This window comes from Numenius arquata, chromosome 17 (genome assembly GCF_964106895.1).
Source record: "Numenius arquata chromosome 17, bNumArq3.hap1.1, whole genome shotgun sequence".
NCBI classification, from domain to species: Eukaryota; Metazoa; Chordata; class Aves; order Charadriiformes; family Scolopacidae; genus Numenius; species Numenius arquata.
Window position 1 is genome coordinate 3131234 of NC_133592.1, and position 24896 is coordinate 3156129.

The following is a 24896-nucleotide window of genomic DNA, read 5'->3' on the forward strand; positions in this document are numbered from 1 at the left end:
CTGTCAATTCTTGTAAGCAGGGAAGCTGCTTTCACGGCAAGCTCTCTCCTCCCTCAAAGAAGTCACTACTCTTGGGCTCCTCCAGTCCCGACAGGTTGGCCACGCTCCGGCCGGGCACTCTACTGGAGACCGACCGCCTCGGTTGTTTATATCACAGCCCTGCGGTGACATTTTCAAAGGGGAAGGCAGACATTTGGCATTTTAAGTGGTTCCTCCCCTGATCTGGCAAACAAACCCAGTAGCTGAGAATGGAGAGTGACCCCAGGGCAGCATCTCCTGCCCGCGGGAGCACAGAGGCACCATCCCAGTCTGAGGGGCAGCACAGGACCATCATTAATTGGGGTTTTACAGCTCAGTGCCCGGACTAAGCAGTGCTGGGAGGCCAAGGGAGCTGCCTGCAGCGTGGGCAGGAGGGACATCACTCACCCTTCTGGATGATCTTCTGGGCTTGCTTCCTGACACGGGCGTTGCGCAGGAACCGCCACTCTCTCTCCTTGCGGATCTGGCTCTCCAAGTCATGCTCCTCTGGGATCTTTCAGAATATCAACATATTGACAACACAAAACAACAGTAACCATCAAAACTCCATGAATTACCCTTGTAACGCACGCTCATACACATGCACGTCAGACTAAGCCATAAATTCTTTAGGGCCTCCAGCTTCAGGCAGTAAACAGAGGAGCTCGTGGGACCTTATGTTATTAAACACTTGAGCATCTTTCCAATCTAAATCTTCCCCATCATCTGTAATCTCTTCCCCTTCCCTTTTGCTGTCCTATATTTTGTTTTAAGTCGTAGGCATTTCTCCGGAGTGAGTGACACGGGGTTTTGGAAGAGCCACACACATTCAAATCATTTCAAATCACCCGTGGCTGTAACAGCGATGGGTTTGTGAGGAACGTTTTCTGCTGCAGACGCAGTCACCGTAACTCCTTTCCCCCCGCAAACAGCGCGAGCCCCGTTTCCGTGCGATACAGATTACTCCGCTTAACACTTTTCAGCTGAAAAGCATCACGTCGCAATCCTGAGATTAAAGAGAGAACAAAGCTCTGGTACAGACAGAAAGCTCAGAACACATTAAAATCTTTCCCTGCTAAGAGATGACTGCAGGCCAAAAAAGGCATTACTTCACTTTCAAATCCCTGAGATGCTCAAGTTACCAACATCGTATTTTACTCGTAACGGTAACTGTTTTACTTCCCCATAGCAGAATTGGTTCCAAGCAAACGATGCCCCCGTGTCATCCTGGTTTGATTACACAGGAAGTTCCACCTGAAACCGGAGAAAGGCCCTGGAGCACGTACAGCCCCTCTGACCTATTTTGTTACCTTTATTCACACCCATAGCTCCAGGCTCCCACAAGGTTTTCCTGCAAAATCCATCCTCCAGCCAGAGGCCGGGTCAGGATTCTGCACCAGCGCCTCCGGCAGCCCCTGCCAGGGATCTGACAAGTCAAGGTGCTGCTCCTGAGGACAGGCAGAGATCCCGGGAATTCCCACCCGGAGCCAAAGCACAGGATCAAAAGGAATGAGCTCATCTGATCTCATCCCCGACACCGCTGCAGCAGTTACGTGTGACGTGTCTTTTATTTAACGCTGAAAAAATTATCCAAGGCCAGTAGCAGCACCGCGCTGGAAACATCCTTGCATCAATTAAGGAGCTGAGATAGAGAACTCTAATCCAGCTCCTATTGACGGAGGAAACGATGGCTGTTCCAAAAGGAGTAACTCTTGGAGAAGGGAGACATAAAAGACAAGGTCCTTTCGCCCCTTCCCCATTGCCCACAAACACACACTTTTTTCCTTAGAGAAAGTACTTAAATCATCTGTCACTATTATATATACTGTCTTCAAAATGCACTATACCTTGGAAAACAACTATTACTGAGCTGAATTTCTGCTTTTTCAAAATAAATAAAAACTAAGAAACCCACCTTCCACCTTTCCTCCTGGAAAAAAAAAAACAACAACACAACAAAAAAACCCCAAACCAAAAAGCTCTACTATTTCAATTTTTCAAGAATACAACATCTATTAGAAAGGCAATGACAAATGACCAATAACGTAGAGCAATAAACAAACCTAAGATAAAATACATCAAAGGAGATCTGAGAGCGGAGAGATTACACCTACACCTTAATGAAAACCCAGCTTCTCTGGGAATAAATTAAAGTAAGACCTAAAAGGCCAGGGGAGGAGAAGGGAAGGAGCAGAATGGTAAACGCTCCTACAGGCACCCAGCGGCTTCCAGAGTTTAGGACTAAGAAAAGAGCCGTCACGCAGTTGAGCAAAGCGCTCTTCATTCCAGCAGATAAAGAATATCAGATTAAAGGAGTTGCTGGGCTTTTTGGGTCTGAAGAAAAATAACTCCCCTCTCCCAGGGAGGCTGAGCAGGCAGTTGCTTTTATCACCAGGTATCAGGAAAGGAAGATCCCTGCTCTAATGAGATCTCTGGGGTACGGTCCCCCGAGGCTGCAGCACCTGGAGTGGGGCTGGTGCAAGGGGCTGCGGGAGGGGACACCCCGATGAGAGGGACACAGCGTGTGTGTGCCTGGAACAGAGGAAAAGTGATGGAAAAAGGGCAGAGACACGGGACAGGACAGTGACACCAAGCCCATCGAGACCAGTGAACACCCGTCCATCCTCCCCAGTTCGCCAGGACACCGTCTGCCTCAGCAACGAATGGGTTTTGGGGGCAGAAACGTTCTTTCCATTCCAACCCCCCCTTGCCTGGGGTGTCCTGCAAACCACCTGCAAGGGAGGAGCAGGTGACACAAGGGACTGAGCAAGGAACCAAGACAGAAGTACGGCCAGCCCCACCCGTAGCTGGTCACCGATGGGATGACGGATCTCCGGGGAAGTTCTGGCAGGTTGGCTTGTGAGAAATCCCCAGTACCGCTTGTGATGGTGAAACTGTGCATATCGGAGACAATAAACCGCCAAATGTCCAACCATGATCAACCCAAACACCACACGCACCTATGCAAATGTGAACCCCACAGAACGTGTCACGAGGGAGCTCCTGGTGACACACAAGCAGAGGAGTCCATCAGGGGGTGTGTGTAGCAGAGAGCCGAGACCACAGCCCGGCTGCTGCTGGAAAACCAGAAATTATTCTTCTAAAGAACTATTTAGGCTCTATTCATGTCTCTGTCTCCCTCCCAGCCGGCTCCCATCTAAGCATCAGAAGGTGATTTGAGTAACCACCAGCCCGGTTCTGGCTGTTGCCCAGTTCCCCTCGAGCAGAGCTGCCACACGAGGAGGATCACGCCACGCCACCGACTCCCAACACCTCTGAGCTTCCACTCAGACAGAAACCAATTTCCATTCCGAAACCTCCCACCCAGCAGTGTCATCTGAAAGACAAACGAAGTTTTTCTTCTTTAACGCTCCGTCTCTCCCTCTCCACACAGAGGTCGGTGTTCGGAGGGGCGCGGGGCAGGTTCGGCTCCGGCAGCGAAGGAGGTTTTTCCCGGGGGTTGGCGTTACTGCAGCAATTGCAAGGAAAGCTCCCTTCTCTGCCAGGACTTTGAACAACGGCCAAGGCACAAGTGCTGAAGTGAAGGCAGGGACTTATCAGGAAGGATTTCTGATGTAATTCTCACCTTCCAGGATGCTCACCAGCTCCTGCGTGTTCTGCCAGTCCTGGGAACAACAGATGCTGCTCCCGCTCTCGGTGACTCCGGGCTTCCTGACAGCCGGCAGCGCGGCTTTCCTATGCCGCCGCTCCAAGCCCGCCCGTGGTGACAGCACAGCCTGGTGCCACAAGAGTTTTTGGGAAGAGGAAAGACATTTGTAGAGCTCAGAGCTGGGGTAGGTATCTGTTTTTCCTGGCACGGTGAGAATTCACAATGCAGTACTTTCTTTCTCCATTTATTTGATCAGATAATCAATAAATCAAATTCGGAATGATGGCTTGAAACGGAGCCAGTGATTTACACTGGAAATTAATCCCTCAATCTTTCCAGTGAAAGCATTCTCAGAGCAAGGTCTATGAAGCAAAACTAAATTCATAAATTAAATATGACTAAGATGCACTCACAGTCATTTTATGTTTATTCATTACAGGAACAGTTGTCTTGTCTTTCCCTGTTTATGATGGTAGGCGGCATCTCCAAATGAAGCATTGGAATTAAACATCAATGTCATCTTCTTCCATCAGGACCCGGTAGACTTTACTCTTTGCCTTTTTCATGAGGCTGAAGCTCCCCAAAGGCAGCAGCCACCAGCCAGGGCTGTTTGTTCCTTGTTTTCCGGGAAAGGAGGACTCTGCGGAAGCTCAGCCCACACCCCGGTTACTGGGCGGCCGGCGCTGCCCAATTACACAACCAGCAATCAAGAAACACCAAAGAAAGTTCTCGCCGAGGGACTTCTCCCCATCCCTTGCGCGCACACCACCCACTCCAATTACAAGGATACACAGAATTCCCCGTCAGCACAGCATAACGTGTGAGTTTTTCTGCAGAAACCCTCTACTCGGCCTCTTAAAGCTGCTTTACGGAAGTAATGGGAAAATCAATTCTCTTCCTTATTTTATTAGAAAACACAGTTTTGTTTTGCTCAAACTTTACCTAAAACACTGCTGCTGAGGACAGTCCGTGCTCAGAAAGCTCAGCCCCAGTCAGTGGGTCTTTCCAAATGAAAGCACTTGGGAAACTATGAAAAGAGACATTGCTGTCACCCGCGGGAGGGACAGAGAGGGACAGTTGAGGGACAGAGCCTGCATGGTGGCACGCACCGGGCTGCAGCACCTTCATCCTCCTGGTGAGACACCGACCACTCACCAAGATGCAGGGGAACCCTCAATTTCCATGACTTCCCCTCGGGAACCCTCAATTTCCATGACTTCCCCTCCCCGGCTTCTATAAATTATGGAGCATTTCTGGGCTTATTTTTCTTCCCTCCCCTCAAGTAATTTTCTCTATTTTGTGCACATGAAGAACTAAACTCTCCCCCCCCCCCACACACAGAGCTTCCCATCTACCCACTGAACCTGCTTCGCATTGGCTGTCTACCATGATCTATTTTATTAATAAAGACACCCCTCTTCACTGGGAAAAGCTTTCCTTAGAAAGTAGACAAATGCTTTTAATAAGAAGTAAGAGATGGAACAACGTCCTCCTCCTCTTGCACTCTCTTCTGGACTCAAATCAAGACACCAGAACTCTTCATGATGAGAGAAGACCCTGGTTTAGAGCTTGACCAAGCCCCACAGGCCAGCTATACGTCCTAATGAATTATTCTGCTAATGATATCAGAAACAAGTTAATTTGACCAGCAGCTGAGGAAGTGTCGGGCAATCACTTTACCATCCAGTCATTCCTCCTGGTGATTCTCTAAAGGAACCAAAGCTACAGAGAAACCGGCTGCCATCTGACTAGTTCTCCGATATCCTTGAACTTGGGGGCTATTACCTCACCCCATCATCAATTTAATGTGCCTAAAGAGCGGGAGCATGAGGTGACGGGTGGCTCAGTGACAATTCTTGGGTGAGACAGCACATAAAACATACAATTTCTTCATTCTTAAGATTTAAATATCAGTGGTCGGATATAAGCACCCGATGCTGAGTTGCTCAGGTAATGGCACTCACAGCGACGGTGCATTATTAGTCACAGAAACTGCAACCCCTCCACGAAACGAAGCTGAGATTTCTGTTACAGTTTGTGCTGCCCGACTCCCAAGGCACCTGGAGGCTCGCCTTACCCTCTCTGCTTCTAATAAGGCAAGATTTACCGCTTGTTTTTATTTCGTACTTAAAATTGAAACCTGATCTTTGGCTAAAAGATTCTGGGAATTTAACATTTTCTGTTCCCAGTCACTGACGATCTCTCTTAAGAGCTCTGTTTTGTTCTTCCCTAGAACAAGGCTCCAGCGTATCTCACTTCACATGAAGCCAACTTCGTTACCAGAACACACTGGAGATTTGTCATTACCACCCTCACTCTTTGCCATAATAGAATCTTTTTTTTTTTTTTTTTAAACTTTAAAAAACAACAATGATGCTTCCAAATTTCCCCCAGGCAGCCATGCCCGTGTCCCGTCACTGTCGCTTTCTCCTTTTTAAGCAAAAGGCATCTACGCAGGGTGCCCAGGGGCAGAGCACGACTCTGAAGTCCCACTCGAGCACAGTCAAGCCTGACTTGGAGCAGAGGGTTCGTTCTGCTGCCCCCGGGATTCCGTGGGATTGCTGCCCCCAGGGCAGTGCTCTCCCCGCTCCTCTGATGTTTCAGCATCACCACAGCCAGAAAATTCCCCTAGAGTGTCAGAAAGAAAACAGCACCTCTCTCTCTCTCTCTCTCTCCAGCATCTCACAGCCCCTTCTGGAATAAAGGACCTTCCTTGTTCCATTTGTTTATATAAAAAGATCAATTTTAACTATGATGCAATTTTCAGTTTGCAGACAAAGCACAACATTTACAGTGAAACAACTCTGCAATGCAACCTGCAACTGCACAAAACTGGTGTTACAATTACAAATTGCAAAATTACGATTACAAAACTTCTCATTTTCACATTTTTTCTGGAATGTGCCCCATGGGCTGCAGGGCTTTGTTCCTGGCTCTTTCCCTGGTGACACCCCCCTGTCCCGTCTGTCACTGACTCTCCTGCTCTCTCCTGTGATTTCTTCCCCCTTACTCTACAAGCCCAGCGGTCAGGCAGCTCCCCGGAGTAGCACGATGGAAGTAAATCCATTCCTCTCCCTGCCCAGACTGGAGGAAAAGGAAGGGAAAAAGAGGAGGGGAAGCCACCAGCCCACGCTGGGGACACCAGCGCCTCTCAAGGCTGCGGTGCCTCCCTCAGAGAGCACGCACAGAGACAGCAAAGCGTTACCTTCATCACTGGCTGAGCAAAATACTTGGCGCTCCAGTCACAGAACCCCGTCTGCACTGTGGCTGAAATGAAACTTTTGTGTCCCACGGCATCGTCGGCATCGTCAGTGGTCTGTGCAGAGAGAGAACAGGGTGTTAACTCACAGCCTTCCCCTCCACACCACCTTCAACACATCACTGGGCAGAAAGGAGCTCAAACACATTGCCACGGATGTGGAATTCTTACACCTGGCTTTAAGATCACTGTCATTATGTGAAGTCTTTCAAAATGCGCAAATTCCCTCAGCTGCGCAGCACAAGATGTAACGAAGCTGCCCTATGAATCAGGGCTGAAGCATCAGCGTATCATCAAAATGAAGTCCCAGGATGAGTTTTCTCGCCGTCTCCCAAGCATCTGGCATGAGAGCCAGTGGAGTGGAGAAGATGGCTCAGGATAAAGCCCAGCCGGACAACAGCTTCAAGGCAAGGACATCTAGGGATTGAAAACCTGTTACAAAGCCCAAGACATCCAAAAAGAAAATGGAAAGACCACTCCATTCAACTGGGTTTCATCCATTTTTTCAGAAATAGGATCCAGGCTAGTGCTGCCATCCCCACAAGAGGTGAAGGTGTTCCTGCTAAAGGCTTCAAGGTTTTTTTTTTTTTTGTAATCACCCAGAAGAATTGACTCTCCACCTCCGGAAGCTTCTGTGAGATCACTCATTAAAGGCAGAAATGCCAATTTAAGTGAAGAGCGGTTACTTCTCAGCACTCAGAACATCTGAAAGCTGTGCTGTGCACTCATCCTGTGGACCGTGATGCTCACAGAGAGAACCTTTCCCGCTCATAGTACCAGGAGGGAGAAAAGGAGCATCAATGTCCTCCCTCCCCGAGGCTTTGTGCAGGAGCACCGGCAGCAGAGCACACTTGCTGCCTTTTCAGCTTCCTCTCACCCACAGAGCCAGCGCCAGAAAAATCCTGGAAATGGGCTGAAATAGAGGGGGAGAGAGACACCAAACCGTTGCCAGATGGTAGAAGCCTGAGCGCTGGGAAGTGTCATCTCCATCTTCACGTGGTGGCCACAAGCACATCCCAGTGTGCTTGGGCTCAACCACCTTCATCCATCCTGACTCATCTGAGGGTGACATTCAGAACCCTGTGTACACTAAAACCCGACTGATTGCTCCACTTGGCACCACATCAGTCCTTCGGCTTCTGAAAATGGAAAAGTGCCCGGTACCTGATGACTGTCTTTAGAACGATAAAACATACGCAAAGCCATTGATGGCTGGCTTTGGTCTTCCCAGCAACAGGCTGGGCTCCCACCCTCCCTCCTGCACAGTGAAAAGGGGCTGCTGGAAAGAAGGGGAATACCCTGGTGCAGAAGCAGCCACCAGTCTCTCCAGAGGAATTCCAGTTTGTGTGTTAAAGGAGGAGGAATCTCCCCTTTTTCCTCCTCGGCCCCTGCTTTGCTGAGGTTGGAGAAAAAGCATCTGAGGGTCACAGATCTGACTGCGTGTTATCGCTCAGGCAGACAAGTGTTTACGAAAGAATAAGCAATCAACTCTGATTAACACCCCTGAGTAGCAGCACAAGTGAATAACGCCCCATCAGAAGCTATAAAACAAAATTTATCCCGAAGAAAAAAAAAAAACCAACTCCATTTTTATGTCATCGGTTAGAAGAAGCCAACCCGGAGTTAACAGCAGCTACAAGCAAACAAGAGATATGCAGAAATAAAATACAAAGAAAAGATGTGTAACAAACCCCAGTGGAGCAGGGAAGCAGCCAGAGCTGAAAGGAAAAATCACTTTACCTGTTCTGGCCCTTTGTCAAACATTTTTCTGGTCCTGGGGAACTGGTGGGAGTGGGGAGTATACTGCACCCCCATGTTGCCGACGTTGGCAGGTCTCACAGACGCGATGTCCCGACTGACGGGTTGTTTTGTCACGTCGTTTGTCAGGCTGGAGCTGCTGGTACTGGTGGTTGGAGGTGACCCTCTAGAGAGAAAAGAGGGGAAGGACTTAGAGAGCGCCAGACACGAGACTGAGCCGCTGGGACGTGTCACCTCGGCCCGGCACGTCGCAGGGAGCTGGTGTTTCCCACCTTTGACAATCAACCTGGTTTTCTACAGCCCGAAGGCAGTTCAACGCTCCCTCTGACAGAGAAACCCAGCTCTGCCCCCGCACACACAAGGGCAGGGGAAAACACAGCTCCAGCATGGCTGCCCATCCGCTCCCTCATTCCTGCACAGACCGAGCCTGCCTTCGCTTTGTTCCTTTCTTGTAAGATTTACACTTCGCTGCGTGTTTCCCCTACAAAACCAAGCCAAAGCGAAAGAACACAATCCCCCCATCCCCTGCAAAAGACATCCAAACCCCAAACCAAGAGTGAACCTCGACTGCGCCAACTCCAGATGAGGGTAAGAAAATTAACATTTTGGGAACCTGCAGAGGTCCAACAGGTCATGATGTCTGACCTAAGGGACACGACTGGCTGGTGTATTTCAACGGGGAGACTGGAAATCCCGTCATCCCACAGCAAAGCATTTTAATTTACATGTAAAGTGTGATTTATCTCATCGCACAGTTACATTACGCTATCAGAAAACATTAAAAACCCATCACCGTGCAGTTCTGGGCCCTTCATTTCAACTGTGAATCTCACTGGTGCACACTGTTTATGGGATGCTAGACCTAAAGCACGGTGTTTTCTCTTGAAGAGCAGGTTTTGGGCAATAATCACATTTTCAAATCTTAGCTTTGGCCATACCATCACCTCAATTCCCCTGCAGTTCAGGCACGGCTTGTTGATCATCAGACAACCCTGTTTTTTGTCAGCTGAAAGTGCAGAAAATACAGCTCAGGCTTCAATGGGAAATTTGGATGCCACAAAGTGCATCAGTAAAATCTGCAACAGTCAGCTCTTCAATTCACCTTTAGGTAATCAGCGTGGCTTGTTGCTCTTTGTCCTACAAAAAAAAATCGGGAAGAAACTTCCCACCTTTTCCCAGAGCTTTTGTTTCTGATCACTTTACCAGCGCTAAAACGAGAAGGCACAGAGAGCTCAGCGCGTTCCCGGTGCGGTTCCCTGGGCTGACTGCCCACTGCGGGGGGGCAGGGAGCACCCAAACCCACCCCGGCAAAAGGGCTGGGGTGACAGGGACCACCCAAATCCCCCCCCCCGCCCCGCACCGGTGAAAGCGCTGCAGCCCCGTGGGAGCTTACCCGACTTGGTGGATGTGCATGCCCTTGTTGGTGGGGCTGGCGGGGGCGGACTGGGTCAGCGAGGAGGTGTCGAGGATGCGCTGGGGCCGAGCGTTCACTGTCGCCTGCAGAAAAAATACACAGCAGAATCCTCAACAGCCAAGAGACGGCAAAACACCCACCGCGGCCGGCTGTTGCCTGATACAATCGCACACCTGGGGTTCAATGAAGTTAAGCTCCCTATCGGTGTGTGTGCGTTTAAAAATGTGTATGAAAAAAAAAACAAAACAAAGCGCCCCTGTGCAGTTCTCTAAACATAGGATGATTTTACTACTTTTTTTAGTCAGGAAACACTTACCAGAAAGTACCCGTCTGTTACAGGGAAATGGCTTTGACTAACACACAAGCCTTCTCCCCAGACCAGTTGCAGCCTACGAGCCGTACCAGCACCTCGCACCAAGCTGCCTCCGGGCAGGCAGAGAGCCCGGGGTTTCCCTCCGGCCACCCGGCTTCCCCTCCCGCCTCGTGACATCTCTCCCCACAACCCCAGCTCCTCAGCTCCAACACCTGTCCTGAACCTGACCTCACGGTCCAGCCCAAACTCTCCCCGTAAATCCGGTATCTGCCTCAAACTGCCTCCCGTTGCTGCTCCACCTCCCCTAACGAGAGCCGAGCTCTTCTGGAGCTCGTTAGAGGATGCCCCTCCACTCTCGGGAGGAAGGCAGGGCATTTACACGGTGGGGTTGCTCCGAGCTCTACAAAACACGGCCAGGGCTCCTGCAAAACGGCTCCTGGCACTCGGCCACCAGCTGGGAGACCTGTTTCTGAAAGAGCCTGAGAAGTTCTTGTCCCTTCTCCTGGGGAAGGCCCCAAAGGCGGGCCAGGGGAACGGCAGCAAGAAGTGCAGACAGCTACATCTCGCACCCCTCCGGGCTGAGCACGCTGCTCGCCCCGTGCAAACCAGCCTCCCCTTTAGGAAGGGAGACATCCTCCATTGCCTACGGCCTCCTTTCCTCCTCTTCCTCGTTACCCCGCCCTCTGTGAAATTTCTCACATATTGAAATAACTGTTAAAAGCAGCCCCAGACTGGCACAGAAAACCTGGAGGGACAAATCCCTGTGGTTATCCCACAGGCAAGACAACTTCCATCATCCCCCAAACCCTACGAGAGTCCTCATCTCGGCACAGGAGCCGAGGGGGGTGTCTGGAGACGGCACCAGGGCTCGTATCCAGCTGAAAGAGCCGAGCAAGGTCTGACCCACAGCTACCGACACGCACAGCACATGGAACACAACAGCCTTTTATAAGACCCAAGAACCACCACGAACACCAGCATCCCTCTGCCCTCGGCCCACATGTGTCTGCTGCAGAGAGAAACGGGGGGTGCGCGTGTCGGGAGCCCCCCTGCTCGCTCCTCACAGGGCCCTCCGAGACCACCTTCCCTCCTCCCATCCTCTGAGGGAGGTCCACCTCCCTCACGTCCTCGGGGTTCCAGCCCTCCTGACTATCCTTTGCTTGGCTCCCGAGGGCAGGAGCCGGGGTGGCCGTCACCATAGGGCACCACGGCAGCGCCGGGTGGCTACGGCTGGGGAGGCCAGTGCCACCCCCCCCCCCCCCCGCTCAGCCTGGCCGCCCCCCAGCCTCCTCCTGCCAGAAGCCTCATTTTATGGGTCATTTTCCTCCTTTTCAAGTGGGCTGGGAGGGCTCCTAAAGGCCACTGGTCTCCCCATCGCTCAGGAAGGCAGAGGGGTCTACACAGGGCTGGGACACACCATCACAGCAGGGGAACAGAGAGAAAGCAGGAACAATTTAGCAACTCGTGACATATTACCCATAACTAGTTTTAATTAGTTACAGAAGGCTCAGATTTAAGATTCTCGCAGTCAGGTCTCTGTCACTGCAATGGGCCGGGTCACCCTGCTTCACAGCAGAGGAACAAGGTGCTTTGCTGCAGGGGATGAGTGTGGTGACAGCCTTCCTCCTCCTGGGAAAAATAAAAAAGCCATTTCTTTTCCACGAGCAGCGAGAGGGCTGCAGCTCAGTGATATTTTGCCGGAGGCAGCAGCTCCCCATTTCCCGGGGATTTGCTCCTCTGCCAGTCAAATCCTCTTTTCAGGAGGGGAGACGGTAATTCATAATTTTGCAAATTGACTCCAGCTTAAAAAAAAAAAAAAAGAAAAAAAAAAAAGAGCACACTATCAGAATGACTTGCTTATGCCCAGAAAAGCCTGTACCAAGGAGTGATGTCGTGGAGGAATAGCTCCTGGGATAATTCAGCCTCAAGCCTTCCATTAAAAACAGCTGGATGAAGGAACCTGGGAGGAAGGAAACTTTCCTTAATTTACTGTGATTTCAAAAAGTCTCAAAAGGCCAACACAGATTCACTGGGTCCTTTTTGTTTGTTTTGGTCTGGGCAAAAAAGCATGTTTTGGATTTTTTTCAAAAGATCAGGCTGGGAACGAGAGCTGTACCGTTCCGATCTGCATCATAAACATAAATCACACCACAGCCGCAATCTGTGCGAGAACGAGCCGCGTCTAATCATGAGATAAACCAGCGTATTTCACAGCCAGGCAGCACACCCGGCTGCGCACCCACTCACCGGCTGCTCCCAAAGACAGCGCCCTATTTAAAGCCCAGCGGAGAACTCCGGCAGACAAAGATCTATATTCCCGGCTCCCGGATACCCTGGGTAGGGCTGGTCTCATTTGAAAACAAAAATTCTGTTTTTAATTCACATGGTGCCTTGCAAAAGCGGTGTCCCACAGGGCTCGGTATTGGGGCTGGTTCTCTTTAACATCTTCATCAATGATCTGATAAAGGGCGGAGAATGGCTGGAGAGCAGCCCTGAGGAGAAGGACTTGGGGGTGCTGGTGGATGAGAAGCTCAACGTGAGCCGGCAATGCGCACTGGCAGCCCAGAAAGCCAACCCCATCCTGGGCTGCATCAAGAGAAGTGTGGCCAGCAGGTCACGGGAGGTGATTCTACCCCTCTACTCTGCACTCGTGAGACCCCACCTGGAATATTGTGTCCAGCTTTGGAGTCCTCAACACAGGAAGGACACGGACCTGTTGGAACGGGTCCAGCGGAGGGCCACAAAGATTATCAGAGGGATGGAGCACCTCCCCTACGGAGACAGGCTGAGAGAGCTGGGGTTGTTCAGCCTGGAGAAGAGAAGGCTCCGGGGAGACCTCAGAGCAGCCTTCCAATATCTGAAGAGAGCTACAGGAGAGCCGGAGAGGGACTCTTGGTCAGGAAATGTAGTGACAGGACAAGGGGTAATGGTTTTAAATTGGAAGAGGGGAGATTTAGATTAGATATTAGGAGGAAATTCTTTACTGTGAGGGTGGTGAGGCACTGGAACAGGTTGCCCAGGGAAGTTGTGGATGCCCCATCCCTGGAAGTGTTTAATGGGGCTTTGAGCAACCTGCTCTAGTGGAGGTGTCCCTGCCCATGGCAGGGGGGTTGGAACTCGATGATCTTCAAGGTCCCTTCCAACTCTAACCATTCTATGATTCTATGATTCTATGATCTGGACGAGGGGATCGAGTGCACCCTCAGTAAATTTGCAGATGACACCAAGTTGGGAGGGAGTGTCGACCTGCTGGAGGGTAGAAAGGTCTTGCAGAGGGATCTGGACAGGCTGGATCGATGGGCTGAGACCAACGGGATGAGTTTCAATAAGGCCAAGTGTCGGGTCCTGCCCTTGGGTCACACCAACCCCAAGCAGTGCTACGGGCTTGGGACAGAGCGGCTGGAGCTGCCTGGCAGAAAAGGACCTGGGGGTGTTGGTCGACTGTGGGCTGAACATGAGCCAGCAGTGTGCCCAGGTGGCCAAGAAGGCCAACAGCGTCCTGGCCTGTATCAGGAACAGCATGGCGAGTAGGACCCAAGAGGTGATCGTCCCCCTGTACTGGGCACTGGTGAGGCCCCACCTCGAGGGCTGTGTCCAGTTTTGGGCCCCTTCACACAAAAAAAGACATTGAGGGGCTGGAGAGGGTCCAGAGAAGGGCAACGGAGCTGGTGAGGGGTCTGGAGAACAAGTCTTATGAGGAGAGGCTGAGGGAGCTGGGGGTGTTCAGCCTGAAGACAAGGAGGCTGAGGGGAGACCTTCTCGCTCTCTACAACTCCCTGAAGGGAGGGGGTAGCCAGGGGGGGTCAGTCTCTTCTCCCAAGTCACAGGCGACGGGACAAGAGGAAACGGCCTCAAGTTGTGCCAGGGGAGGTTCAGATTGGATATTAGGAAGAATTTCTTTACTGAAAGAGTTATCAAGCCTTGGAATGGGCTGCCCAGGGAAGTGGTTGAGGGACCATCCCTGGAGACACTCAAAAGACGAGTTGACATGGTGCTTGGGAATATGGTTCAGTGTTGGTGGTGGGTCTGTTTTTTTTTAAGGTTGGACTAGATGATCTTAAAGGTCCCTTCCAACCTAGGCGATTCTGTGATTCTGTGAAATAACTATTTGACAAATTCAGGCTCTTAAACTGGATTTTTGCACAAAGCTCACAGTTCTGGTCCCCTGTTTTACTGTAGGGGATTTAAAAGCGTAGCGATACGGACTTTTCTAACGTCCTCCAGCCCCACTACTCCCCAGGAGGTGTCTGGTCACCATCGGGGCAATCAAGTGACGTGGCCAACATCAGCCCGTCAAGAAACAAGAGATGTTTCAAAGCCATATAGACTCAAAGCGTTGCCAAAGCTCTGTGCTTCCAGGCTAAATATTTAGTTCACCAAAAAAGGAAGAAGCAGTTCAGCGACACCACCCAGAAGTACAAGCCCGTGGCTAATTTGCTCAGGGCTTTCAGCCGAGAAGCCCAACAACAACAGGCAACATCGTACAAATCACAGCGTTTTGTTCCGTTGTGTTAATTCAAGAAAATTTCCGAGTTCCTAAATGGAACCTCGTGTCGCCTGTTTAATTTTGTATTAATTAGAACAAAAGGGTTAAACCCCTAAATATTCAAGTGTTTTGATTCACCTGAAGCGGTATTTTTGCCGAAGCAAGAAAATCGACTTTTGTTTTTATTCAGTGATAAAATTCAACCAACGAAATGGAAAATTGCAGATGCTCGGGAGGGCCAAAGGGCTGTGGGCACCACCCAGGCTGCTCCCTCTGAGGTCCAAAGCAGCTTCATTGGCACCAAGGAATGACCTCAGGATACACTTAGCAAAAATTTAATTGCTAGTGATTTGCATTACCCGTCAGACAGCTCCTCTAAACCGCCTGAGCTCCCAGCAGCAGAAATCCCAGCAGCACCGATGGCCACAGGAGTTCTGTCCGTAACGAAAGGAACCGAGGCTGGATCACAGCCTCAACTTCCATTTGGGTGGGCTGGTAACGGGGTGGTTTGTTGGGTTTTTTTTTTAATAAAAAAAGCCTTTTTAGAAGGTACCTAACTCAGGTGGTACCCGCAAAAGCAAAGCCTGCAGTATCACGAAGTGCACAGCAGTTTGCCTGCTATATAGGCAGCTGCCCAAAATTGAATATTTAAATACTTTCCTTATGGATCTTACGGCTAAGGCGAAGAAGAACAAGCAAATTTTGCTCACGGAAGCATCCCCAGATAAAAAAAACTTTGAAAACGGGAATTCTTTTATTATTTTGCAAAGCCCAGGCCAGGGCAGCTGCCTGGGAAGCAGAGCACGAGATGCCTGACACCCATCCACTCCAGCTCTTGGGCTCCACTCAGAACCACGGCGTTAGGTCCAAACTCGTCAGAATCAACAGTCTCCACCAAACCAGCGCCAACACTAACTACCGGTATCACAACTCGGGGATGGAAATTCCTGCTGGCTGAGCAGGCCCGTAGCAGCGCTAGCGAAGGCACCTGCAGGGCAGAGCAGCACCTTCACTGATACTTATACATCTCTTTCCACCAGCGAGGGAGCGAGTCTGAGAAAATACCGAAGACAGGAAAAGCAGATCTGGTTCCTCTTTACATCCTTTTTAATCCCACAGTAAGAGCAACATTTCATTTTGCAAAGAGGCTTCCAAAACTGAAATAGTTTTACGCATCTAGAGCAGAGAGGGGGAAATCTTTCACCTTTTCCTTTCCTTATTCACCTCCAGCCTGACCATAATTTGCTGGAGACCTGAATCGCCGGGGAAGGGCTGACCCATCGCCCCCACTCCCAAAATCATCCTCTGTCCCAAACCCCAGACTTCACCGCTCACGGACACGTATACTTAAAAACAAACATAAGAGTTCAAATAATAACTGGCTTCTCAATAGAAAATCAGATTTCAAAGCAAGAAGTCTCTAAGGCATTACAATGGCAGTGCACAATGCCGGCTTCTCTTACTGCAACTTGAGTTTAGGAGCCTAAGTCTGAGGATTTCGGATTATTCCATGGAAAAGGTCAGTAAGAGAGGTCATCGGCATTGCGATGGCTCATGGGCTGGATGCTGGAGCAGTAGGAAGCGGGGAGGGGGGACGGCGTTCGGTCACTTTCCCGCAGCCCCAGCCGGGGAAGGGGGGAGGCAGTTGGTGAGAAGATGTTCTTGGGGGGGCCTGGTGCTTGGTTTGGGGCGGGAGGTGAGGGTGCTCCTGCAGCTCCCCGAGCTGGCAATTCCCAGTCAGCAGTGATGGCAGCCTCCAGGGACATCTTGTCACCCTCGGAGGATGAGATGTGATGAGGATGGTGGCTTCGGCCGGGGTGGCAGGGGGGGTGGCGGGGGGGTGTCTGCATGCTGACTCACATGTACTAGTTCACCTGGGTTGGAGAGCCGTTGTGGCTTCAGTCTGCAGGCCAGTCCCACTTGCATAATCTAAATCAGTTTGCAAACGGATAATTGAATGAGGTAGATTTAAGGTTTCTCCCAGGGACCGATCTAGATAAGTAGACTTCTAAACAAGACCTACTGTCTAAGGTCTGCACCTAATTTATACCCTGAAACAATCCCAGGCCCTCCCCCATTTATTTATTTTACCTGATCAAGGCTTCACGAGTGTTTATCATTTTGAAACATTAAAAGCTCCTTCTGCAATAGACCCAGACTGAACGAGGACCATTCACCAGAGCCCTCCAACGGATCTACTCAGTTGAGGCTGCCTACGCTTTGCCTAAGCATGAGAAAAATCAACATACAAACGATGTGAACCAAAAAAAAGCCTCCCAGACAGACCCAAAGCCAGAAGGGTGTACCTTGTAGGCAATGCTGTTGAGAACTTTCATAGCCAAGTCAGAGACGTCGGGATAGGGGTCAGCAGCCAGGTGAAGGAGCACTCTCCAAATCTGGGTATAAACACTGTTGAAACTCACACCTAAAATAATAAAGAAAAAAAAAAACAAAACAAAGCCCCACAGCACATGACAATCCATCAACTCAAACGCTTTGATCTTATGTGAGAAAATTCATTAGAACTCCAAACATCACAGTGACATCCAGGAAAACATCAAGAGAAGAGCTTAAAAACACCCTACACGGGCATTCTGTCTCTGGTTTGTCTTTCTCTGTGAACTCTGCAAGGGCTTGTTAAATGCAAGTGGGAGAAGGCAAAATAAATTAAAGACTACCTAAATAAGCTTCAGTTGAACTGCTGGATTTCTAGGCTCCTGAATCAAATAATCTGGAAAGGCCAAATGGATAATGTCTTTGGATTTCCTGAGCTAAAATACTAAAGAGCATAAAACCACAGTTACTGGGTTGTATTTTTATGGTTATTTTTATTGGTGTTTTAAGCACTAATACTCAGCTTGAATGTTCAGGGGTTTATATATTCTACAAGTTTACCAAACATCTAAATGTTAAAAATGAAGCTGTAGGACCCGCACCCTTGGAAGCAGTAAGTCTAACCCAGCTCTTCCTATTGACATTTGTACCCATTCCTCAATTGCCAATTTGTTATTTAATGAGAATATCTGCCATTTGGTATTTCAGCAGAAGGGACTGACAGATTCGAAGTACAAATCAAATTAATAAGCATTTGCAACAACTGACAAAGTTCCGTGAACATTTTATTCTCCTGCTTTTAGGCGGATCTTTAATTTGTTATTCTTTCTTTGAACCCTCACGACGTCTAATAGTTGTAACATCGTTGTTTGGGAGTTGAGCCATTTGGACAATATTAAAGTGGTTGCACTAACAAAAAAAGGAACTAAAATAGGAATTTCAGATGAGTCACAATCAACGGTAAATGACAGATCAAGCTGTTACTGCATCTCCCTTCGTGTTTCTGGAGGCATCTAAATTTATAGCGTTAAGGCAGGAAGAAAGGGTTCGGTGGTCAACAAGCAGCTTCTCACCCGGCAGCTGCTGAACCCGATGCTCAGACCAACAGAAAATGGTCTGCTGGGAGGTGTCCCCGCCAGGGCAGGGGGTTGGAAGAAGGTGATCCTTAAGGTCCCTTCCAACCCAAACCATTCTATGATTCTATGAATCATTGCCCCACCTCGAGGGCTGTGTCCAGTTTTGGGCCCCTTCCCACAAAAAAGACATTGAGGGGCTGGAGCGGGTCCAGAGAAGGGCAACAGAGCTGGTGAGGGGTCTGGAGAACAAGTCTTATGAGGAGAGGCTGAGGGAGCTGGGGGTGTTCAGCCTGGAGACAAGGAGGCTGAGGGGAGACCTTCTCGCTCTCTCCAACTCCCTGAAAGGAGGGGGTAGCCGGGGGGGGTCAGTCTCTTCATCCAAGTAACAGGCGATGGGACAAGAGGAAACGGCCTCAAGTTGCGCCAGAGGAGGTTCAGATTGGATATTAGGAAAAATTTTAACACTGAAAGGGTTATTAAGCCTTGGAATGGGCTGTGGTTGAGGAAGTGGAAGTGACTGAGGAAAAGCAAGTGGTTGAGGCACCATCCCTGGAGGGATTTAAAAGATGGGTTGACATAGCGCTTAGAGACATGGTTTAGTGATGGTTTTTATCAGAGTTAGGTTGATAGTTGGACTCGATGATCTTAAAGGTCCCTTCCAACCTCGACAATTCTATGATTCTATTCTATGATTCTATGAAAACAGCCCTGGAGAGTCCAGCTGTGAAGGCTGGCTGAAGAAGGCAGGTATCACCCAGCTCCCAGAGCTCACACGCTGCTCTGGGTTTGCCTGCCTTTGCCAGGGGAACCTTCCTTCTGCCAGAAACATTCCCTGGCGCGTGACAAAGCATCCTGCAAACCGCAGAGGTAATGACCCAACTCCATCCTCCCATCTGACCTGCACAGAAAAGGGTCTCTCACTCGGCTGACACCCGACAGATTTTCCAAGTGGTGTCCATTACAGGGTTCCACTCAGAAACCTCACACGTATTTGTGATGGCACCACTTGGACTGCACTCCCTATTTGCTGGGGGTCACCTACGCAGCAGAGTCCTATGGCTAATCCCAGCCTTCCCACGACAGGTAGGGTGCAGGACAAAGACACAGCAGTGTTAAATCCGCCCAGGAAAAATGAAGAAGTTGATGATCCCAGAAATCAATAACAACTCCCAAGACACGGCAGAGTCAGAGGGCGCTGACCTGCCCCATTTGGTTTGTGCCAGCTGAGACCAGAGCCCGAAGCGCACGAGATGAGGGAACGGGTGAGGACGACGTGCACGAGGAGAGCAGAACTGAACCCTGCAGCATCCCAGCTCAGGTTCTGGCTTTGGTCACAATGGGCAAAAAGCCATTGTCTTTTTCTCATATCCGTGTTTAAATAAAGAAAATGTCAATACACAACAAAGTAAGTCTCTGCTTGGGAGAGGGTTCACAGAATCATGAGATCGCGGAATTGTCAGAGTTGGAAGGGACCTCTAGAGATCATCAAGGCCAACTCCCCTGCTAAAGCAGGGCTGCCCAGAGCACATCACTCAGAACTGCATCCAGGAGGGTCTTGAAGATCTCCAGAGAAGGGGACTCCACAACCCCCCTGGGCAGCCTGTTCCAGGGCTCTGGCACCCTCACCCGAAAGAAGTTTCTCCTCGTATTTGAATGGAACTTCCCATGTTCCAGCTTGTGCCCGTTGCCCCTCGTCCTGTCACTGGGAACCACTGAAAAGAGTCTGGGTCCATCCTCCTTCAACCCACCCTTTAGGTACTTGGAAGCATTAATAAGGTCTCCCCTCAGCCTTCTCTTCTCCAGGCTAAAGAGTCCCAGCTCTCTCAGCCTTTCCTCATAAGGGAGATGCTCCAATCCCTTAATCATCTTAGTTGCCCTACGCTGGACTCTCTCCAGTAGTTCCCTGTCTCTCTTGAACTGGGGAGCCCAGAACTGGACACAGTATTCCAGTTGTGGCCTCACCAGTGCAGAGTAGAGGGGGTCAGGCCTTCCAGCCCTACAGGATGGTGATATGATGCTTGTCTGTCTTCTCCAGGCTTCTGACCATTTAGGTTTTATTTTTGCAATTGCCACGTTCATCCTGGAAGCTTCTATTGCCAGGGAAAGGAAAGGAAAGGAGGAGGGGGAAGGAGAAAGAGCAAGAGGCAGAGAGACAAAGAGGCAGTGAAGCAGCCATCGGTAATGTCACCTGGGGTCTGCTCAGAGCTCTGCCTCCTGCGTTTGGGCCCGTGCTAGAAGGTACATAAGGACCCATGGGAAATCTGAACAGCTTGATTTCTTTTAAAGCCCTTGAAAGAGAGTGAAAGGTAAGGGAGAGAAAGGGAGAGCAAGAGGGTACCCATCAGATTTCCCAGTGTCTCTGATAACCACCTCACCCGTGACGCAGCCACGGAGAAAAAAACCCAACGACATTTTTTTATACATCTAAGCATCACGAAAAAAACCAACCCCAAATTAAAACAGAACTGCGCCAGCGCAATTCCCCGTTCACTCCCAGCCTTTGAAAAGAACAGAGGGAATTTCTACAAAGGCATCTCGGGCTCAGAGCTGCTGCTCGAAGGACCGGTCCTTTCTTCTGCCACCCCCTGGCCCCGTCGGTGATGTTCGTGGCGCTGATTCAGCCGAGTGACACATCTGACACCGCTCCCCATAAAACCCCAGCACCGAGGCAGGGGGATAATGGGAGGCAGCAGAGGTGGCAGGAGGAAGAGCGCCTTGATTTCATGTAATGGACTAAAATGCAAAAAATATCCACGAGATGCAAACAAAGAGCCGAGCAAGGGGGACGGGGTGTTAATCTAAGCAGACAGCTCTGTAATTAGTCAGGCTGATTCAAAGCCAGTTAAATGGACCTTGCAGTATAGATTTACGTTTACAAAATGATTCCTCTCCGCTAAGAATGTCAAAAATAAATTGCCTGCCTTTACTGATGACTTTGATTTTCGTTGCATATGCACAACTCTCAGTTCAGTTCAGCAGCATCACACCTGAGGAAGGTACCTGGCTGGGGTCCTGCCGCCGGGCCACCGAGTGCACGAAGGGCAGAACCACGCTGGATGCCAAAATGAATGCTAACGGTTTTATATAGTCTTTCCGACTTGCCAGGCCTTGATGGGGTTTCTTTCTAATCCCCTGTAAAAATCCCTGCAGTGGTTCCAAGCCTGGATCTCCAGAAGAAGGCGCGGTCCCCTCCCTACCCAAGGCAGCAGCAAAAGCTGCCCCAAAGATACCCAAAAGATGCCCCAAAGCTGCCCGGGTGCTGGTGCCCCCCCTGGGACGGGTGGCAGCTCCTCTGCCTGCACAGCCCCAGGGCACTGTGAGGCTCGGACTGGAAATGTAACGTGCAGCTGAAATATTTCAGGCTGAACAGTACCCAAGGACACGGGTATCTGCTTCCCACCAACGCTAATCCCACATAAACCTGTATCCCCAAGTCTCTCCTCGTCCCCTGAGCGACACAGAAGGTCCCGTCAGAGCTTCTTGGCTGAAGAGAACACCTGAAATCCCGACTGCTCTCCGAACTCCACAACTGCAAACAGCAGCCCCTTCCCTCCAGCAACAGCAGATCAGCGTCTCTCGCACAGACCTGAGGGTCTGGAAGCTGCTCTTCTTGCACGGGGCCGTGCAAAGGGTTTCCCGCACACTCCAACCCCTGATGGTGATTCAAATGGCAAAGCACGAGCTTTTTCACATTTCAACAGAAACCAGAAGCAGCTCATTAGGAAAAACATGTTCCCCCAGAGCAGGCATTTCCCCTGGGCCAGGTCTGCCACAGCCAACACGAAAGTAGCCACCGCGAAGCTTCCACTTCCAAAACCCCCTCAGATCCCTGTGTTTTGCTGCTGTGCAAGTTACTATTTACAAATACTGCTGGTTGACCAGTTACGGCTCATTATTTCTGTGCATTTAAATATATTGCCTAGGGATAGAGGAGGAGGCTCTACCTCTCCCAACGCTCCCTCTCTCATCTGCTGCAGCTCCCTGTCCACCTCCCTCCTCATCCTCACCGCAGCAACCTCCCGCTGGAAGCATTACTTCGAGGCAGCTCTTCAGGACAGATCCTGCGACACAGCAAAGAGTTTCCTGTCCCCAGCCTCTCCTGCTGGAAAAAGAGAACTATTCCCCAGCATTTCATCACTCCAAGATTTATTTGCCTCCTCCTTTGATCATTCCTTAATAGAATCTTTCCAGCGATGCTCTCTGTAGGACAAAGACTTTAAGCACGCGGTTTGGATATGAATAATCAGCCTCAAGGTAATGCAAAACCCCCACCTTAATTCCTTCCCTTTTCTAAAACTAAACTAAACTAAACTAAAAATTTCCAGGACACCAAGATTAATGAGTAGTTGTAAGGAATAAGCAGCACGGCTCAGCTTCCCGTCCAAACTGATGTCTTTGTTGACTAACCCAAAACTGCTTCTTGCCAGCTTGAAAACGTGGGCCGGGAATAAATGTCTCCTCTGGTAACAGGACTGTCTGGCCAAGGAACAGGCAGAGAACAGCACACCTCAACAAAACCTGCATGTTGCGTTGGGGGGAGACACTACATGGGGACACTTGGCCTATAATTAGCCTAAGAAACTGTAAAACGGCAGAAGAAGGAATGGAGAGTTTTTCCTCAAGGTTATGTGAAGAAGAACATTGTACGACGCTGCAGTGTCAGTGAAATGGAGAGACTGATCCAGAACAACCCCTCCAGCAGCACGTTCCTAAAATCACAAGAGAGGAAGAGAGCCCTAAACACCAGTGAATCCACCGAGGGAACGCAGAGCACGGAACACAGAATTAAACTGTGGTTGAAAACATCTACTTTTATCATGACAGACTAGTTTTCTGCTCTGGTTCGAGCCTACCCGTGTGCCCAAAGCATCCTTTCTACTGCTCCACTCGTCTCAGATATTTGGCAGTCATTACTGCAAAGCCCAATTACCACCACTTCTTCCAGAAGACGGAGAATAGAGCAAACCATTTCTTCAGTGGAGACAAGCCCCTCACCCAGCCGGACTCCTCTCCGTGTTACCCCGCTCTCGCCAGCTGTAGAGCAGTGTTTTATCGCGCACTAACACCTTAATGAGGGGGGGTTAACGTGAGCCTGGGCTGGCTGTGCGGCCGCAGCACCGCCGAGGGGGGGCTGGAGCCGGTGGCATTTTGAAATCTTTCCTTGGGGAGCCAGAGAGAGCAGGCTGGGAGCCGGTGATTCTTCAGGAGAAATGAAAAAAGCCTGGCTTTCAGCAGGCAAACGCTGAAGGTAATGGGATTCTGTGCGAGTTATGAATTTTAAACACTTCTATAAGCTCCGTCGTTTCCAGCTGGAGATGAGCTCTTCCGATTGAATAGGAATGAGGGAGGCTTTGGAGAACTGCTCTTTTTGTTTTCCCAGGTCTCCCTCGCTCATCTCCAGCTCAGCTCGAGATTCTTCCCCAACCCTGCTGCAAAGCTCTCGGGAGACACGCACCAGCCATCGAGCAGACACCACTTGGCACCAGCAGAAATGAGGAAAACTCAAGTTCTAGCTTAAGATGGAGAGAAGTTTCCTACCATTCCTGTCATGCTTTAGAAGATCCAATTTCACTACCTACAATCAAAAGCAACTGAATTGATCAAGTTTCTAATGAGCACATGGCTTTAAACTGCCCCAGGGGCTCAGGAATTACAAGCTCAGAACGTTTCAGCTCAGGAGACCCAAGTCACCATCACTTCTTCCAGAAAATAGAGCACAGCAAAAGGTTTCTTCAGTCAAGGTAAGTCTATCCGCCAGGTGGACTCCTCTCTGAGCTCCACCGCTCTTTTTTTCACTGGTTTTTGAGGGCTAGAAAAATACAGGCACATTTACTGACGACAAAGGAAATACAGAGGCTTCCCCCAGCATTTCCCTGCTGCCTCCCCTGCTCCCAAAGCTCTGTCCTTCCCCACGTTGTCCGCGTTACCATCCCCAAACGCTTTAGATTGTTTGAAAAACTACAGGTATTTTAAAGCACCGCTCCCGTAGCAATCAGACATGGCTGAGAAAGTTCCCTGAAAAACAAATGAGTTGAACCAGCTCGATATAAACATTCCAGTTTTGTTCTATAAAAGAAACGCAAACAACCCATGACACACAAATCAGCCAAGTGCTGCGTAAATCCAAGGAAAATTTCCTTTCCCTCTGTGCTACACAGGGCTCTGAGCGTTACCCAGAGCCGGGCGCCGGGAGAGAAGGAGCCCGTGGAGTGGTGGTAAAAAGCCCAGCGTTTTTATCGGTGACGTTAGAGCCGCTTCTCCGGGAGGGACCAACGGAGAGGGGACTGGAGGCAGCGGCATCACCCACGGAACTTCTTGCACAAGAGCAGATTTCTGTGAAACACTCAAGTCTTCTTGCTTTTAAGACACAGCCTGGGATTTCTTCTTTTTTATGTCCTATTTTAACAATGTACATATAAACCTGCATAGGAAATCAGCCAGGTGAGGCTTCCTCGGGTGAGTAACACAATAACGTGCCTGTGCTGCATGGAAACACCACCCACGTGAAAAATAAGCTGGGCTGAAAATGCCAGTGTGCCCAGCTGCCGCCCATGGCACCGGGAGTCCTGGCTTTCCTTCTCCAGCCAAGGGCTCTGCGGTGGAGCTGAAATTCCTCTATATGCTAGAT

The 24896-nt window shown here is 50.0% G+C and overlaps 1 protein-coding gene across 2 annotated transcripts in view; it reads right to left on the minus strand.

Moving 5' to 3' along the window:
* RPTOR (regulatory associated protein of MTOR complex 1) overlaps window positions 1-24896 on the minus strand; it is a 136446-nt gene that overhangs the window by 24453 nt on the left and 87097 nt on the right. For both annotated transcript variants that reach the window (XM_074160420.1, XM_074160418.1), the window contains 5 exons: window positions 17165-17283; window positions 10039-10142; window positions 8628-8811; window positions 6834-6944; window positions 427-532 (listed from right to left, as the gene is read on the minus strand). In XM_074160420.1, coding sequence (XP_074016521.1) covers window positions 427-532; window positions 6834-6944; window positions 8628-8811; window positions 10039-10142; window positions 17165-17283 — 624 coding nt within the window. The remainder of the gene's footprint in view (window positions 1-426; window positions 533-6833; window positions 6945-8627; window positions 8812-10038; window positions 10143-17164; window positions 17284-24896) is intronic.